General features: G+C 44.7%; 1 protein-coding gene and 1 pseudogene across 3 annotated transcripts in view; one reads left to right on the top strand and one right to left on the bottom strand.

The window, feature by feature from the left end:
- The window catches only part of AGBL3 (AGBL carboxypeptidase 3), a 70,328-nt gene extending 55,041 nt beyond the window's left edge, over positions 1-15,287 (bottom strand). For all 3 annotated transcript variants that reach the window (XM_069951912.1, XM_069951916.1, XM_069951922.1), the window contains exons 1-3: positions 15,173-15,287; positions 9,730-9,836; positions 1,540-1,591 (exon numbers count right to left, since the gene is read on the bottom strand). In XM_069951912.1, the coding sequence (XP_069808013.1) occupies positions 1,540-1,591; positions 9,730-9,795 (118 nt within the window). In that variant the 5' untranslated portion in view covers positions 9,796-9,836; positions 15,173-15,287. The remainder of the gene's footprint in view (positions 1-1,539; positions 1,592-9,729; positions 9,837-15,172) is intronic.
- LOC138781890 (U2 spliceosomal RNA) lies at positions 9,448-9,624 on the top strand (annotated as a pseudogene).
- Positions 15,288-15,770: the final 483 nt, after the last annotated feature.

Below are 15,770 nucleotides of genomic sequence, written 5' to 3'. Positions count from 1 at the left end.
GCGCCCTCTGAATATAATGGTGTTCTTCACAACGCCCTGTATATAATGGTGTTCTATATACACAGTGACCCTGAATATAATGTTCAAAACAGTGCCCCTTTACGGTACGTTCACACTTACCGGATCCGCTGCGTATTTTCTGCTGCGGATCCGCAGCAGATTTCATTTAAATAACTGAACACAGCATCAAATCTGCACCATCAAATCTGCTGCGGATCTGCTGTGGATCCTGTAAGTGTGAACGCACCCTTAAATATAATGTTGGTTTACACAGTGATGCTGAAATTAAAGTGCCACTTACAGTGCTCTCTGAATATTACAGTGTTAAACACACAGTGCCCCTGAATATAGTGGTGTTGCACATACAGCATCCTCTGACTATAATGGTGTTGCACATACTGTTCCCTCTGAATATAATGGTAATACCCATACTGTACGCCTGAATATAATGGTGTTACACATACTGTACGCCTGAATATAATGGTGTGGCACATACAGCATCCTGTGAATATAATGGTGTGGCACATACAGCATCCTGTGAATATAATGGTGTGGCACATACAGCATCCTGTGAATATAATGGTGTGGCACATACAGCATCCTGTGAATATAATGGTGTGGCACATACAGCATCCTGTGAATATAATGGTGTTTCACACACTGTACCACTGAATATAATAGTGTTTCACATACTGTGCCATCAGAATATAATAGTATTGCACATACTTACTTAATAGTATTGCACGTACCTTCGGATAGCTGCTTTTAATCCAAGATCTGCCCTGGGGTCCGTTCGGCAGATGATGCAGTTATTGTCCTAAAAAACAACTTGTAAACTTGCAGCCCCGTGCCCAAAGGGAGTATCTGTGCCCTAACTTTGCATTACCCCTCCGTCCCTCCTCCCCACCCTCCTCATCATTAGGAATGCCACTGGAACATTTTCTCCATGCTGAACCTTTGCACAGGTGTCTTAACGATCCAGCCCATGTGCCGTGCTGACACAGGTGAGGAATAGGAGACAAGCTGCCTGGGGCATTCCTAATGATGAGTTTCCGTGCTTCAGGATGGTAGATGCCTTAACCTAACGACAAAGGGTGAGCTGATATATCTTCTTTTGCTATACATTCATAATGATGAGGAGGATGGGGAGGAGGGACAGAGAGATTGTGCCAGCCTAATGCACACACACTCTAGGCCACGGCTGTTTGAATTTAAAAGTATTTTTTTAGGACAATAACTGCATCACCTGCCGAACGGACCCCAGGACAGATCTTGGATTAAAAGCAGCTATCCAAAGGTACAAGTGGTTTGGGGGGTCAGATTGTGGGTACAGAGTCGCTTGAAAGCTGAGCTGTGATTGGTTGCTGTGGGCAGTTTACACCAGGTGTATATTTAAACCCTATCATATCATCTCCCCCATAGTGTGCCACACAAGTACTCTCTGAGAATCATAAAATAATTTCTGCTCTGTGTCTTACAATCTATACAGATTTTGAGCAGCGTCTGACGGGGTAATAACCTGAATATGCAAAAACATACCTGAGTAAAAATCATAGAGATGAGGGTCCTCCGACTCATATTGATCTTCATCCTATAAAACAAGCAAAAAAATAAACAAAAACACAATCAGCTGAGTAGGGACCTTTAAAATGAACAGTAAATCTAAGCCAAAATGAAAGGGGCCTCACGCATACATCCATGTTGTCTTTGCAGCCCACCAAACCACAGTACCCAAAATGCACAGGTGGCCTACAGAGCGCCATCTATGGGCCGCCCACAATCTAATAAACCAATACATTCTAGGTCCATATGGTCCATATAATAGCACAATCCGGGTACTGGACAAATGCACAGACTGAGGTATAGTTAGTCATGTGCATTGATCTATAGACTAGAATGGGTCCGATACTGTCCGCAGCTGTAATCAGTATGACAGACATTACGGTTGTGTGCAAGGCGCCTATGGGTGGGTTCATTCTACCGAATCCGCGCGGATAAGTTCAGTCGCTCGTATCGGCTCGTGGCGTGCATCTCTGCCTGTCCCATAGATTCAATTCTTTGGCGGGAGAATTCTACCGTCCGCCAAAAGAATTGATACTTTATACTGTTAGATATACACCGCCATGTGTACCAGCCTTTATACTGCTATATATACACCACCATGTGTACCAGCCTTTACACTGTTATATATATATATATACACTGCCATGTGTACCAGCCTTTATACTGTTATATAAACACTGCCATGTGTACCAGCCTTTATACTGTTATATATACACTGCCATGTGTACCAGCCTTTATACTGCTATATATACACTGCCATGTGTACCAGCCTTTATACTGTTATATATACACCGCCATGTGTACCAGCCTTTATACTGTTATATATATACACTGCCATGTGTACCAGCCATTATACTGTTATATATACACCACCATGTGTACCAGCCTTTATACTGCTATATATACACCAATAGTGTACCAGCCTTTATACTGCTATATATACACCGCCATGTGTACCAGCCTTTATACTGCTATATATGTATATATAGCAGTATAAAGGCTGGTACACATGGCGGTGTATATATATAGCAGTATAAAGGCTGGTACACATGGTGTGTACCAGCCTTTATACTGCTATATATACACCGCCATGTGTACCAGCCTTTGTACTGCTATATATATACACCGCCATGTGTACCAGCCTTTATACTGTTATATATATATACACCACCATGTGTACCAGCCTTCATACTGTTATATATATATACACCACCATGTGTACCAGCCTTTATACTGCTATATATATATATATATATACACTGCCATGTGTACCAGCCTTTATACTGCTATATATACACCGCCATGTGTACCAGCCTTTATACTGCTATATATACACCACCATGTGTACCAGCCTTTATACTGTTATATATACACTGCCATGTGTACCAGCCTTTATACTGTTATATATACACCGCCATGTGTACCAGCCTTTATACTGCTATATATACACCACCATGTGTACCAGCCTTTGTACTGCTATATATATACACCGCCATGTGTACCAGCCTTTATACTGTTATATATATATACACCGCCATGTGTACCAGCCTTTATACTGTTATATATATATACACCGCCATGTGTACCAGCCTTTATACTGTTATATATATATACACCGCCATGTGTACCAGCCTTTGTACTGCTATATATATACACCGCCATGTGTACCAGCCTTTATACTGTTATATATATATACACCACCATGTGTACCAGCCTTTATACTGTTATATATATATACACCACCATGTGTACCAGCCTTTATACTGCTATATATATATATATATATACACTGCCATGTGTACCAGCCTTTATACTGTTATATATACACTGCCATGTGTACCAGCCTTTATACTGTTATATATACACCGCCATGTGTACCAGCCTTTATACTGCTATATATATATATATATATATATATATATACACTGCCATGTGTACCAGCCTTTATACTGTTATATATACACCACCATGTGTACCAGCCTTTGTACTGCTATATATATACACCGCCATGTGTACCAGCCTTTATACTGTTATATATATATACACCACCATGTGTACCAGCCTTTATACTGTTATATATATACACCACCATGTGTACCAGCCTTTATACTGTTATATATACACACCGCCATGTGTACCAGCCTTTATACTGCTATATATACACCGCCATGTGTACCAGCCTTTATACTGCTATATATACACCGCCATGTGTACCAGCCTTTATACTGTTATATATATACACCGCCATGTGTACCAGCCTTTATACTGTTATATATACACTGCCATGTGTACCAGCCTTTATACTGCTATATATACACCGCCATGTGTACCAGCCTTTATACTGCTATATATACACCGCCATGTGTACCAGCCTTTATACTGTTATATATACACCACCATGTGTACCAGCCTTTATACTGCTATATATACACCGCCATGTGTACCAGCCTTTATACTGCTATATATACACCGCCATGTGTACCAGCCTTTATACTGTTATATATACACTGCCATGTGTACCAGCCTTTATACTGTTATATATATATATATATATATATACACCGCCATGTGTACCAGCCTTTATAGTTATATATATACACCGCCATGTGTACCAGCCTTTATACTGCTATATATACACTGCCATGTGTACCAGCCTTTATACTGTTATATATACACCGCCATGTGTACCAGCCTTTATACTGTTATATATACACCGCCATGTGTACCAGCCTTTATACTGTTATATATACACCGCCATGTGTACCAGCCTTTATACTGTTATATATATATACACTGCCATGTGTACCAGCCTTTACACTGTTATATATATACACCGCCATGTGTACCAGCCTTTATACTGTTATATATATACACTGCCATATGTACCAGCCTTTATACTGTTATATATATATATACACACCGCCATGTGTACCAGCCTTTATACTGTTATATATATATACACCACCATGTGTACCAGCCTTTATACTGCTATATATATATATACACCGCCATGTGTACCAGCCTTTATACTGTTATATATACACTGCCATGTGTACCAGCCTTTATACTGTTATATATACACTGCCATGTGTACCAGCCTTTATACTGTTATATATATACACCGCCATGTGTACCAGCCTTTATACTGTTATATATATACACTGCCATGTGTACCAGCCATTATACTGTTATATATACACTGCCATGTGTACCAGCCTTTATACTGTTATATATATACACCGCCATGTGTACCAGCCTTTATAGTTATATATATACACTGCCATGTGTACCAGCCTTTATACTGCTATATATACACTGCCATGTGTACCAGCCTTTATACTGTTATATATATACACCGCCATGTGTACCAGCCTTTATACTGTTATATATATACACCGCCATGTGTACCAGCCTTTATACTGTTATATATATATACACCGCCATGTGTACCAGCCTTTATACTGTTATATATATACACCGCCATGTGTACCAGCCTTTATACTGTTATATATATATACACCGCCATGTGTACCAGCCTTTATACTGTTATATATACACCGCCATGTGTACCAGCCTTTATACTGTTATATATACGCCACTGAAGTTGATCTCTTACCGAAAGTGAATCCTTATGCATCTGTAGTCAGCGAGTGACTCCTCGGAGATGTCCCACTGAGCTCCGTGAGTCACTACGGATAAATGGCGCTGGAGTGGGACTACTTGTAATCCTGATCTCCCAGATCCTTCCCGGGTAATGCTCCATGTATATTAAACGTCAGCCCGAGATGAAGCTGATCCCCGTCCGACTGACCACATTATAAATTCATGAAGGAAGACGATGCTGCTGCTCATGTCAATGTGGCATAGGTAGGAGACATTGTACCGCCACATACCCTCCCATCCAGTCCGTCCTGCCAGGCCACGCTTTGTGCCAAGATTAAGTGGATGGAAGCTGTTGGACATCGCCAATTGACTATTCCATCTCTGCCTACAGCACTGTCTTCCTGGTACCTGCAGTTCTACTTCCAGTTCCTGACCATATATTTGTCTGCCTGGTACTTATAGTTCTACTACCAGTTTCTCACCTCGTCCTTGTTCCTGATCACATCTCTGTCTAAAATACTGCACTGTCTGCCTGGTACTTGTAGTTCTCGTCCGAGTTTCTAACCTTGGCCTTGTTCCTGACCATGTCTCTGACTAAACTCCCAGCACACTTTGCATGTCTCCGTCTATCCCTGCAGCTTTATTTGCCTGACACTTGTAGTTCTACTTTCCAACCTTGGCCTTGTTCTGTACCCCTTCTCTGCTCTGTCTGCCTGATACTTGTAGTTCTACTCCCAATTCCTGATCCTTGTCTTATTACTAGCTGCTTCTCTGTCTAGTCTTACTGCTGTGTCTGCCTGGTAGTTGTAGTTCTATAGCTGGATAATAACTTCCTGACCAGGTGTGTTTAAAGTGTCACTGTCGTTCAATTTTTGCAGAAATCAATAGTGCAGACGATTTTAAGAAACTTTGTAATTGTGTTTATTAGCCGAAAAATGAATTTTTATCATGAAAAAGCAGTTTGAAGCTCTCCCCTTGTCTTCATGGTTCCCTATGGAGAGGGGAGGGGTGGAGGGAGATGAGGCACCAAAACAGAACAAAGAGTTGATTTACAGCTACATCACCGGGCTATCTCCTCTGAAGTCAGTACTGACCTCTCTGACCTCTGAATACCAGCTTTCACACAGCTCCCACTGTGTAATCCTTTGTTCTCTGCTCTCTCCTGCCGACTAATCTCCCTCCTCCCCCTCCCCTCTCCATAGATTAGACAGGGCTCGACTGATGTAAAATAGTCAATTATCTGATAATGAGCAGTGGATGAAAGGGGGGGGGGGGAGTCTTTTTGAATGCAGATAATGGCATATTTGCCTAATAAATATTAATTTCTGCAAAAAAAAAAAAAGAAACAACAGTGACATTTTAAGCCTATAGAATTATCTGCCCATTACTTGTACGTCTGGTTTCTGCACTTGGCCTTGTTCTGTAGCACATCTCTGTCTAGTCCCATTGCATTGTCTGCCTGTTACTTGTAGTGTTACTCCTGGATTGTGACTGCAGACCCATCTTGTCTTATTGGATCATCGGCCTGGCACTTGTAGTTCTCCTCCTGTATTCTAATCTGAGGTTTTTCCTAAATTCCTAGAACTCTTTTTGCCAGTAGCATCTACTCTTGGAGACAAATTCCTGAATCCTGAATTTCAGACCAAGACTTAAGAGGAGATTCGCCTGGAGTAAAGACCAAATCTACTTATAGAGATCAAAGGGTATCTGACATTCCGAACTCTAGTCGAGCCACTACAAGTTGGGCTGAGGCTTAAAGAGTCCATTTCAAGTACGGTATACAAAGAGTCCATGTCTAGTACTTGCTACAAAGAGTCCATGTCTATTACTGGCTACAAAGAGTCCATGTCTAGTACTGGCTACAAAGAGTCCATGTCTAGTACTTGCTACAAAGAGTCCATGTCTAGTACTGGCTACAAAGAGTCCATGTCTATTACTGGCTACAAAGAGTCCATGTCTAGTTAGTACTGGCTACAAAGAGTCCATGTCTAGTACTGGCTACAAAGAGTCCATGTCTAGTACTGGCTACAAAGAGTCCATGTCTATTACTGGCTACAAAGAGTCCATGTCTATTACTGGCTACAAAGAGTCCATGTCTAGTTAGTACTGGCTACAAAGAGTCCATGTCTAGTACTGGCTACAAAGAGTCCATGTCTAGTACTGGCTACAAAGAGTCCATGTCTATTACTGGCTACAAAGAGTCCATGTCTAGTACTGGCTACAAAGAGTCCATGTCTAGTACTGGCTACAAAGAGTCCATGTCTAGTACTGGCTACAAAGAGACCATGTCTAGTATCCGCTACAAAGAGTCCATGTCTAGTATCCGCTACAAAGAGACCATGTCTAGTATCCGCTACAAAGAGTCCATGTCTAGTACTGGCTACAAAGAGTCCATGTCTAGTACTGGCTACAAAGAGTCCATGTCTAGTATCCGCTACAAAGAGTCCATGTCTAGTACCCGCTACAAAGAGTCCATGTCTAGTACTGGCTACAAAGAGTCCATGTCTAGTACCCGCTACAAAGAGTCCATGTCTAGTACTGGCTACAAAGAGTCCATGTCTAGTACCCGCTACAAAGAGTCCATGTCTAGTACTGGCTACAAAGAGTCCATGTCTATTACTGGCTACAAAGAGTCCATGTCTAGTTAGTACTGGCTACAAAGAGTCCATGTCTAGTACTGGCTACAAAGAGTCCATGTCTAGTACTGGCTACAAAGAGTCCATGTCTAGTATCCGCTACAAAGAGTCCATGTCTAGTATCCGCTACAAAGAGTCCATGTCTAGTACTGGCTACAAAGAGTCCATGTCTAGTACCCGCTACAAAGAGTCCATGTCTAGTACCCGACACAGAGCAGAATTTCGGACCTAGCACCATATCATGTTTGAGCACGTATTGCACATATGTATGCAGCGTTAACTATATGAACGGTAACACTTTTTTTCGATCTCCAAGATGGCGCACGTTTCCCCGAAGGCATGACTGAACCCGAGCTTGTCACCATTGTTATTCAATATATTCTTTGTTGTACAACAAGCGCAGACGAGGCGGCAGAGCGCTGTCGCTTTCACACTCCGCACAGTGGTTTTCGACAGAGGTTACCCACAGTTCAGTGATTCTTCATTCACAGCTTGTTAATCTATCCCCTACCTGCCGCTATTGTGCCGCGCCGGGAATTATAGGGAATCGTGTAACAGACACCACTGTGTGCGGACGTCGCCTATTTCCAAGAGATAAAGATGGGAGGAACGTCAGTTGTCAGCCGGGAGCCATGCAAAGTTTCCCGTGCTGCGACACCGATAGCGAATAATAGAGGAAATGTGGAAAGAACGATAAGAAAATCTCCTCATCCAAAAGCGGAGAAACACTGGATCAGTTTTGGGGTCGTGCACGTGGAAGTAAGGGCCCCTACAGACTAGGGTCTTATTACTACGGCCCGATCATTTTAGTAAACGAGCGCCGATCTGCTAGAGCGGCGCTTGATTAATGGACCTATTAGACGGCCTGATAATCGGGCAGTAAGGGCTGCATGGACATAGTTAGCGCCCTTGCCCATACATCTGATACCTTAATCATCTGATACCTTGCCCAAACATCTGATACCATACCTTAATCAGGCAGTAAGGGCTGCATGGACATTGTTAGCGATGTCCATGCAGCCCTTAGCCAAACATCTGATACCTTACCTCTCCCCGCTCCCGTCTTCTCTCCCGTGTCTGCAGTGTCTGAGCGTCCTGTCAGCTGACAGGCTGCTCAGCCAATCACAGGCTGCGGCGGTCCCTGCCTGTGATTGGCTGAGTGGCCTGTCAGTTGACAGGCCACCCAGACGCTGCTGCCGCTGGGCCCGGAAAGCTGCGGAGCACAGGAGAGAAGACTGGGAGCGGGGAGAGGTAAGGTATCAGGGGTTTAGGCAATCGTCAGCCGTTGCCGCACATCGCTATTACACGTAGTGATGCTCCGTCGGCGCCCAACGAATTTAGGTCCAAACCAAACAAACTATCGTTTCATCGGCTGATTATTGTCTCTATTACAAGAAGCAATAATCGTCCGTGCAATAGGGCCCTTACAGTGGAGCCCATCTTATCCAATAAGATGGACAGGGCAGTGAGCTAGGGAGTGAAGAGCTGAGCCAAGTGCTTCTCCCAGCTCTATCTTGCAAAGTCTAAAGACCCAGACTTCGACCTATTATGATCGTATGACATGATTTCAAAAAGTTTTGGGTTTTAAAGGGACAGTAACACTTTAAAGTTGTCCGATCCCACTGTTTGCAGCAGGATATGTATGGTGGCCTCATGGGTCTCCCTAAGATCAAGTGTATTATCTGTTCTTATTAGTTTACGTCCCCCAACTGGGGATTATATATTAAATGGATTTCTAGAACAGGGAGATGGAAGGGGAGCTTGCTCTGCCCTCTGCAGACATTGGCCTGGTATTGCAGCTTCCAGGTTCAGTAAACAAAAAAAAGGAGATACATGCGCACTCATCCAAGCTGAGCGTGACACGTCCATTCACATGAGGGATTAGAAGAGGAACGAACGTTTATCTCCTGTTAACATCAGCACCTACCGACTCTGAATCACTGCTGCTCGTCTGCTCGGAGGCAAGGTCCTGGTTCTCCGCGTCGTCAGACATGACGCGTCAGTAATCGGTGCGAGGGGGGACGTTCTCTGGCGCTAGAAAAAGAAGAAAAGTCAGAAAGTAATTCTAATTTCACACCTATATTTTCATTTAAAAAACATATAAGTAACACTCATAGCGATTGGGGTTGGTTCATCAAAAATGTTTTCTTTCAAATCAATTGGGGCCAGAAAGTGCCAGGACATACAGCAGCTGATAAATACTGGAAGATTGGAGATTAATCTATATAATTTTCTGGCACCAGTTGATTTGAAAGGATTTTTTTTTTGCCCCTTTAACTCTCAGGCCAGGTGGTCTCCATTTCACCGACACTGGGAGAACACGAACCTGGGCAGAAAAAAAAAGAACTGGGTGGAGCTGCAATACCACATACAACCTGTGAGATAGATGTGGCGCTGTGCCACACTTCTCCAGTGCATCATTTCCTAATGGGAAAGAGAGAAATAATAAGGAGTCAGCAGTACGGTAAGTGCAGCTGCAGATGTAGTCTAGATTGGGTCTGGTATTGCGGTTCAGCTGTTTTTGAAGGAAAGCAGCCATGTTTTACTAATTCTGGAAAACCCCTTTAAATGAGGGGAGTTCCATCCTATGACAACTTCCTTACATTTATCAGCTTATAATAGTTCAGAAGCGTTATAGGCGTAGCTGATATGTAAGTATAGGCGCTGGTGATAAGTGAAAGGCTGATAACAGAGAAGAATAGCATGCATGGGGTTACACAGCAGACAGTGAGAGGCTATCACTCACCTCCTGTGAGATACGAGACCTCCGCACCCTGATGAGTAGTACGGGGATTACCGGCATCTAGTCTGCTTCCTGCTTGTCTGCTCTGAAGTACTTAACGGTAACCAGGCAATTATACTAATTACTGGATGTACTTGTACTGCACACACACACCGGCCGTGGACGCCCACAACACGTCCTCCTAGCGCTGGGACACCCCTGCACCTCCCATGTCACTGCGACGTCTCCATTCCATATAGGTCCATGATTGTGGTGGGGGGTCCAATATTATACAATAAAATCCCCCACCATTCATATGCATCCTGAGCTCAACTGAGAGTGCGTATAATGTTACTGGGAAAAGGGGTGATAGGATTAGGATTAGCGGGGTAAGGGCTATACCCTATGTTAGGATTAGCGGGGTAAGGGCTATACCCTATGTTAGGATTAGTGGGGTAAGGGCTATACCCTATGTTAGGATTAGTGGGGTAAGGGCTATACCCTATGTTAGGATTAGGATTGGTAGGGTAAGGGCTATACCCTATGTTAGGATTAGGATTGGTAGGGTAAGGGCTATACCCTATGTTAGGATTAGTGGGGTAAGGGCTATACCCTATGTTAGGATTAGGATTGGTAGGATAAGGGCTATACCCTATGTTAGGATTAGTGGGGTAAGGGCTATACCCTATGTTAGGATTAGGATTGGTAGGGTAAGGGCTATACCCTATGTTAGGATTAGGATTGGTAGGGTAAGGGCTATACCCTATGTTAGGATTAGGATTGGTAGGGTAAGGACCCTATTCCACCGGACGATTATCGTTCGCATAATCATTAACGATTAACGATCTCAAACGACCGCTATTGCAAAAGACCTGAAAACGTTCACTCACTTCCATGGAACGATAATCGTTACTTATGATCGTATTTGCGATCGTTTTTTCGTCGCTATTTCTTCGCGATTGCGTTCGTATCTACTGTGAACGACCGAATGACGTCTTATTTAATGTGAACGATTTGCGAACGTTTTGCGAACGAGCAACGATAAAAATAGGTCCAGGTCTTATAAAGCGATTTCTCGTTCGGTCGTTAATCGTTAACTGCATTTCAACCGAACTATTATCGTTTAGATTCGAACGATTTAACGATAATCTGAACGATAATCGTCCGGTGGTATAGGGCCCTAAGGGTTGGGGAACGGAACCCTAGGGGTCACTTCACATGTAATACATAACATAACATGTAATACATAGCAGATTTGATCAATATAAATAATAAACTAAAATCTGCAGTGGATTAAATAAATGTGAACGTGCCCCAAATCAGGATTAGGGGGGAGGAACCCTAACCCTACTAGACCTAACTCAGGATTGGTGTTAGGATCCCTACCCTACCCCACCCTGCCATTTAGGTGACCAGTTATGGTGTCTAACCCTACCCTATCCTTTCCCGATCCTAAAAATGGCTGACATTTTGAGCACCTCACCTAAAAACAACTAAAAAATTTGGGAATTCAATTTTTTTATAGGAAAATTCCGAATCAACTGATTTAGTTCCAGATTGATACACTAATCTCTATGTGTATGGGTAGTTATAGGAGAGTGCTCATACTACTAAGGTGACTACCGCAGGCTGTCAGGGCATGCTGGGAGTTGTAGTTTCGCGAGTTAAACAGTCCTGATTTTGAGATCCCTGACATACAGGTGTACAGAGCGGATAAGGCCCCTTTAAGAGGAGTCTCTGCAGCTTTGGCCTCCTAATACCGCCATAATCTTCTCTTTCTTCCCCCTATTTGCCCACAGGTTTACACTTTAACCGCAGTCATGTCTTCCTATTCACGGCCGCTCGCTCCGGAATGTGATCTCCACAACGAGCAAAACCGCACAGATCATTAACCATGCAGCTTGTGTCAATTTAGAAGGGGGGGTTTGTAGAGTCGATTAACCCTTTCACAATTACAGGTCCTCATCATCACCATCACGAGCCATTGCTATAAGAGTTTGCTTTTCTTTGGTTGCACCTTCAGGCGACTTTCATCTTTCTCTCTCCATCCAAGTCAATGAGAATTCAGCACAATTGCACATGAATGCCATTGACTCTCTATACGGCGTCCTGAATATCAAGAGTCTTTCTCCTGAATTTTACATGACAAACGTATTGATTCTCCCAAATGATGAGTCTCTGAGGCGAAGCGGTAAGAGTCAGGCCGCAGCAATTTCCATCTCAGTCACAATTGTACTTAAAGGGGAAGGGGGGTGGATGCCGCGCACCAAAGTCAAGAGCTGTTTGTTGACTGTGTGACGGCCCCGGGGAACGCAGGTGACAAGGCCAAGATCGCAAGGTCACGTGTCTGTATTGTTACTAATGAAGGTAATGGGGTCGGAGACACAGATCATAATATGATTAAACTTTTTATTGGGTAAAGAGGTGGTCGACCGCTAGGATATGACTGATTGGGGGTCCGGCCATGGACCCCATTATACTTTCCTGCTGTGCATCAACCCCATTTACTAGAATAGGACTGATCACAGCCAGGTAGCTGGGGGATAAACAATGAGGGCGATGCAATGCATCTCAAGAAGGGTCACAAAGTGATAAAGAATCCTTGTGACATCATCATTATCACTTTATAAGACTGGAATACTCTTTAAGGCTGTGTTCACACGACCCGCTGCTGATCCCTGCTCTGTACACCCTATGAGCAGACAAACTCCACTCACTGCGAATATGTCCGCAGCCCGACCCGTTAACCCCTCGGCCGCCAGAGCGTATACTTCACCTGGTCCCCGCTCTGCTTGCTTCAGGGCTCTTGGTATCTTCACGTTCCGCTCAGCCAATCAATGCGCTGCTGCGGGACAGCATTGGCTGAGCAGGACGTGCCGAGCACCCCCGAAGCAAGCCGGAGCGGGACCAGGTGATGTACATGCTCCGGCAGCCGGAGGGTTAAAGGGAACCTGTCACCCCCCATGCCGGGGTGACAGGCTCCCGACCCCCTGTTAGAGCCCCCTATACTCACCTAATCCCGCCGGGTCCCGCTTCTGGAGGTGGTCGGGTGATGAAGATCTCAGCCGCTGCAGCCCAGCGCGCGCGCTGAGAGATAAGTCCAACACCCATAGAGAATGACGGAGCTCTGGACTCTCCTGTCATTCTCTATGGGTGTTGGACTCATCTCTCAGCGCGCGCGCCGGGCTGCAGCGGCTGAGATCTTCATCACCCGACCACCTCCAGAAGCGGGACCCGGCGGGATTAGGTGAGTATAGGGGGCTCTAACAGGGGGTCGGGAGCCTGTCACCCCGGCACGGGGGGTGACAGGTTCCCTTTAATGGGGCGGGCTGCGGACATACTGGCAGCGATGATGCTGCAAGTTTGTCTGCCCATAGGGTGTACAGGGCAGGGATCCGCAGCGGGTCACCAATTTTTTTTCTTTCAAATCAACTGGCGCCAGAAAATGCCAGAGATTTGTAATTTAATTCTATTCAAAAATACCAGCTGCTGTATGTCCTGCAGGAAGTGGTGTATTCTTTCCAGTCTGACACAGTGCTCTCTGCTGCCACCTCTGTCCATGTCAGGAACTGTCCGGAGCAGGAGAGGTTTTCTATGTTGATTTGCTCTCGCTCTGGACAGTTCCTGACATGGACAGAGGTGGCAGCAGAGAGCACTGTGTCAGACTGGAAAGAATACACCACTTCCTGCAGGACATACAGCAGCTGATAAGCACCGGAGGAGTAGACATTTGGGGTGGTATTACACGGAACGATTATCGCTTGAAAAATCGTTAAATCGTTCAGATTTGAATGATGATCGTTTAGTGTAATAGCAGGCAACGAATAAACGACCAACGAGAAATCGTTAGTCGTTTAATAGGATTTGAACCTATTTTTATAGTTGACCGTTTGCAAATCGTTCGCATGTAATAAGACATTGTTCGGTGGCGACGACAGGACGAAAGCAATAACGATCCTAAGTAACGATCATCGTTCCGCATAATTGGGTGAACGATGTCAGGTCGTTCTCAATAGCGGTCGTTTGCCACCGTTTATCGTTAATCTTTGGTCGTCGAAAAATCGCTTTGTGTAATAGTACCCTTTTAATAGAAGTAAATTACAATATTCTGGCCCTTTCTAGCACCGGTTGATTGGAAAGTAAAAGATTTATGGTGAACAATCCCTTTAAAGATATAGACACACTTTAAAAACGGAGTGTTACAAATAGTGCCGGATCTGGATCAGTGTCGATCAGCAGAGTCCCAGAAGTCTAGATGGAAAGAACCCTATAGACTAGGGCCAGATACTACCATGTCACTATGACGGCACCGTGCCAGTGAATGGGGGTCAGGTTACGACCCACAAACGGAGGTGAGAGGGATGTGTAGCCCCTGTCGGGCCGTATTCTCGCCCATTGTGGGCCACACCATGACCCCATTCACGTACCTGGCGCTCTCCCCTCAGGGTAACATGGTGACCTCTGTCGGGACGTTTTGACCCCCTATATATTTTACGTGTCCTGACGTAACGTGATATTGCGGTGTAGCGTGACTAAAGGCACCCGGGTTAGACCAGCCATAATGGGGCCCCTGGGGCCACAGTGGTCAGCAGCAGATATAATATATAACATCACACAGGCCCCCACTATCTGCCCCTCAGTGTCTCACCTCCTGCCCTCGGGCTCTCCTGTGCATCCTCTGCCCCACACGGAGTACACAGCCGCTCATCCTCCTGGTCCTCCTCCTCCTCCTCCGCCCCCAGGGCCATGTGCCAGCCTCATAGGCTTCTGTTTACCTGTTTCCATGGCAACTGGCCACCTGCTCTGCTGCGTTCCGAGCCTCGTTCGGAAGCGGCCCTGTGATTGGTTACAGGTGTATGACCACGCCCCCCTCCCCTGCCGTGGCTGGGTGCCAGTGTTCTTGTGAAGTGTGACGTTTAGGGATCACACTGCGCCTATTGCATTGGTCTATAGGCTGTGACTCTCCACTTGTTGTGAAACTGTAACTCCCAGCATTTACAGCACAGGTATCAAACTACAATTCCCATCATGCCTCCACAACTAAAGCTTTGGCTCTAACTGTGCAGGCATGACGGGAATTGTAGTTTGGCACCAGCTGGAGACTAGTTGCCCATAGTAAACAATAAGGTCTGACTATGACAACTCCCAGCATGCATTGTCAGTCAAAGCATTGAGGCTATTGGCCAATAGTAGAGTACTCATGGACCAGTTGCCCATAGCAACCTATAAAGTTAAACCTAATACTA

Source organism: Dendropsophus ebraccatus, chromosome 1, assembly GCF_027789765.1.
Source record: "Dendropsophus ebraccatus isolate aDenEbr1 chromosome 1, aDenEbr1.pat, whole genome shotgun sequence".
NCBI classification, from domain to species: domain Eukaryota; kingdom Metazoa; phylum Chordata; class Amphibia; order Anura; family Hylidae; genus Dendropsophus; species Dendropsophus ebraccatus.
The sequence above is the reverse complement of the archived record's forward strand: the minus strand, read 5'-3'. Positions and strand labels throughout refer to the sequence as shown.